This window comes from Gossypium raimondii, chromosome 10 (assembly GCF_025698545.1).
Source record: "Gossypium raimondii isolate GPD5lz chromosome 10, ASM2569854v1, whole genome shotgun sequence".
Classification (NCBI taxonomy): domain Eukaryota; kingdom Viridiplantae; phylum Streptophyta; class Magnoliopsida; order Malvales; family Malvaceae; genus Gossypium; species Gossypium raimondii.
In genome coordinates, this window is record NC_068574.1 from 19353383 (window position 1) to 19357393 (window position 4011).

At 34.4% G+C, this 4011-nt stretch overlaps 1 protein-coding gene across 1 annotated transcript; it reads left to right on the forward strand.

Moving 5' to 3' along the window:
• Positions 1 to 1165: 1165 nt before the first annotated feature.
• On the forward strand, positions 1166 to 3272 carry LOC105777554 (uncharacterized). Its single transcript, XM_012600899.2, has 4 exons — positions 1166 to 1469; positions 1624 to 2217; positions 2311 to 2655; positions 2841 to 3272. The coding sequence occupies exons 1-4, from the start codon at positions 1332 to 1334 to the stop codon at positions 3114 to 3116; spliced, it is 1353 nt and encodes a 450-aa protein (XP_012456353.1). The 5' UTR covers positions 1166 to 1331; the 3' UTR covers positions 3117 to 3272.
• Positions 3273 to 4011: the final 739 nt, after the last annotated feature.

The following is a 4011-nucleotide window of genomic DNA, read 5'->3' on the forward strand; positions in this document are numbered from 1 at the left end:
AAAACGTTGTAAAAGTTAGATGACAATCGAACGACAAAGGTTTGAGATTAGAGGTAGGGATTTTTTAAGATTTAAGATGAAATCTTGAGGCTTTTGAGAGGTTTTCTTGGAAATTAAAGGAGGGATTCGAGAAAAGGGGACGAGGAGGAGTTCATCGATGCCATTCTTTAGCCGAAGATGGCGTTGGAGCTCTGACAGCAATAAGAGGCTGCAACAATTAGGTTTTTCTTTATTTAGAAAGAGACATTTTTGTTTAAAAATGAAATGAAATGAAGAAGAAGGAAAGGTTTTGTTTGAAATTAATAAAGGAAATTAGACTCAGAACTAAATAGAAACAGTGTGTAAATATTGAGTATTATATTTTTAGAATTATAACCAAATTTACATTGTAAATATTGAGGGTAGTTAATAAAATTGGTAAATAAGTCAAAGATAATTAATTAAGTCATATTTTATAACTTTTAAATAGTTGGGATGACAAAAAAAAATAGTAGTATTGATGCTTTGTCACCTTATTCCTAAACCCTAAGCAAAATGTAAAATATATAGGAAAAGACCAGACTTTTGGTTGGTTTTGAAAATATTTGAAAATAATTTTCATTTTATAATTTTAAAAATGGAAAAACAAGTTTGGTAAATTGAAATAAAAAATTTTGTTTTGAAAAATAAAAACACGTTGTCTAATAGAAATAAAATTAAAATTTTACATTTATATTTAATATTAAAATTGTTATTTTTCTTTTGAGTTTACAAGAGTTTAAACCACGATTAATTATCTAAATTTCAAAACTCTTATTTTCATACTTTCCCTTATAAAAGCAGTTTTAGCGAAAATAATAGAATAACTTTTTTTATTTTCTAATTTTCACCTATTTTATTTTTCAAAAATTTTCCACTTATTAAAAAAACAAAATGAAAATTATCTTTACTTCCTAAAACCAATCGCAAGGCTTTAACTTACCTAATTGTAATTTTCTTATTTATTTATTTATCTAATCCCGGTTTGAGTAAGACTAATCTAACCCCAAATGAAAGAAATTGAGTCGAATGACCGTTCCTAAAATAGGATGTAGAAATGAAATAAAGAAAAATATTTATAGGCCCAACCCTTCTATTATTTGTAGCTTAATTTGGGCCCATAACGGTCCAACTCCAAAACCTGGAAGATTTTTCGGTTTTGTTTGGTCAAGAAAAAAAGTCTCTTCGAAACCCGGCGGAAATTTGATATCTTCGCCGGTAAGCTAACCATCACCCCCTTGACTCCTCGGTGAACTCAACCGCCACTACGGCGCATTTAAGTTAGCACCGTCGCCTTACCTCTATAAAAAAAAATGCATTCTTTACAGCGAATATTTGGATTCGACCTTTGTCGCCTATCGACCACCTCCCGTGTTTCTCGCCAAATTTGTTCTTTAAAGAAGATGAATCCCTCCCGGAAACCTATTTCCAGCTCTTCCGATTATTCTTCAGTGAGTTGTCTAGTCTCTAAACTAATTTTATATTTATACAATTACTGGTTTATTTTATGATTTATCTGTAATGGCTTCTTCTTTTTTCTTGACTGTGTTGATTACTTTGAGTGGAATAATTGAAAATTATTTGGGTTTGTTTTATATACAACAGTTTACTGCTCAAAACCCTTTTGGCAAAGAATCTGCTGCTGAAGAAACAACTCAATCTTCTGGGGCCAAAATTATGAATGAGAAGCAATTTCGGTGTGAAGAAAACTTTCCTCCTTTATCTGTTAATATTGGTTCCAGTTCTAAAGGTAGGAACTTCAATAAGTGGGGAAAAAGGACTGGTTCAGGATTGGAACTGAGGCAGGAAGTTGTTAATTCTTCTGAATTTGAAGGAATTGCAAATGCTGTCAGCCTGCAGGAAGAACATTCTCTGCTTAATAGAAGCAGAACTGGGATTAATTCGGGATTGCAGTCGAGTCATGTGACTGATAATTCATCTGAACATGAGGACAGTTTAAATGTCCCAAGCCTGCAGGAATATGAACACGAGGGAATTGCGAATATTGCACGCCATTCTTTGCCTCGCCATTTTGGACAGAAGAAGGTTTATCCTAGTGGTGTTGTAAAAAAATCCGAGGGTTTTCCTGTGGTTGAAAGATTCAACATATGCCTACCTGGATTTAGAGATATCGAAACGCGAGAAGTCCTAAGACCTGGAATGGTGTTGTTGAAACACTATATCTCCCTTCGTGAACAGGTTTTTCCTTGAGGCTTAGTTTTGATTCGATTTTCTTTCTCTGTTGAAAATTAGATTGATCTGAAAATTGTCACTTGTATCTTGATTTTTCAGATTGATATAGTCAAGACTTGTAATACACTTGGCGAAGGCCCTGGGGGATTCTATAGGCCAGGCTACAAAGATGGAGCAAAACTTAGACTTCACATGATGTGTCTGGGAATGAACTGGGATCCTCAGACAAGAAAATACAATAAGCAACATCCCGTTGATAATTGTGAGCCACCTGACATTCCACTTGGATTTTGTCTTCTGGTTCAAAGAGCAATCAAAGATGCACATTGCCTTATCGAGAAGGAATCTGATATGGTCAATCCAGAAGATATACTTCCTTCAATATCTCCGAACATCTGCATTGCAAACTTCTATTCAATACATGGCCGACTTGGCCTCCATCAGGTCTGTTCTTTTACTCTCGGCTTAAGCATTTGTTAGTTCCAAGAGCATACTGCTGGATGCTTTCACCGTGGGGGTTTGTTGCATAAAATTTGGTCCTAAAGATTTCCAAATAATGTTCAGACATTCTTGGGATTTGTCACCAGCTTTGACAAGGTTTTAAACTTGTACCATGCTTTAAAATGCAGGATCGAGATGAGAGCAGAGAAAGCCTCCGTAAAGGCTTATCGGTTGTCTCTATGTCAATTGGTGATTCTGCTGAATTCCTATATGGGGATGTGAGGGAAGTTGACCAGGCCTCAAAAGTGTTGCTAGAATCAGGGGATGTGCTATTATTCGGTGGTGAATCTCGGATGGTGTTTCATGGGGTTCCATCCATCTTTCCATTTTCTGCTCCTGAGCCTCTTAAATCAAAAACTGGGCTTCGACATGGTCGTCTCAATCTTACCTTCAGACAATTTTGAAAACCTTGAACTATAACTGTAATTTATACATATTCAACATTAGCATTAAAATCTTCATTGCTTTAGGAGTAATCTGTGTTATCTTGTCAAAATTGTAATACATAAGCAAAAATATTTATATTATTTCGATAAGTCCAAACTGTTTGGTCCTCTAAATCTTTAGCTGTTTCTTCCTGTGTTTGCTTTCGGAAGCATTTATGTTACAAGTGTCGAACACTGGTATGTATGTGTCCATAATAGATTCTGTATTTGTTCAATCTTTTTCCAAAACTTGTATGTATTTGAAGAATCCAGAAGATTTGATATAGCTCTGCTGTGCCACATGGAAAGATCATTTAATTGATGCAATTCCATATTGGCAACATTTATAATGTGAAGCATGTCAGAAATAAGATAACTTTTAAAAGAAAAACTACATAATATTGGGGACCACTCAATGAAATGCATCGCTGGTTTGGCTCCACGCAAGTTGATTGTCGATTAGATCCACCATAATTGGATTAGGTGGTCCGTGCAATCATGTTTCCAAATCAATCACTATCCTTTTTCCTTTGCCCATCACTTTCCGACTGAGGTTTGCTTTTGTTATAGCACCATCTTTTTGGTAGGTTGTTCTGTCTTTGCCTCAAAATGGGATGCCATTTAGCAAAACTCCAATCTCCCCTATCCAATTTCTGAGTAATTGTTTATTTTGATAAAAGAAAAAAAACTCTCATGATTTTAACATACAAAAGTTGCCTTACGAAAGCTATATGAAGTAGCTACTTATAAAATTAAAAAAATAAAAAAACCCCAGAAAAATCTTCCTTTGTCACCTTCGAAATAAATCTATAGAATCCATAAAATGGATTGAATTTTATTATCCTACTAAATAATTTTTAAAAAAGTTTATGAA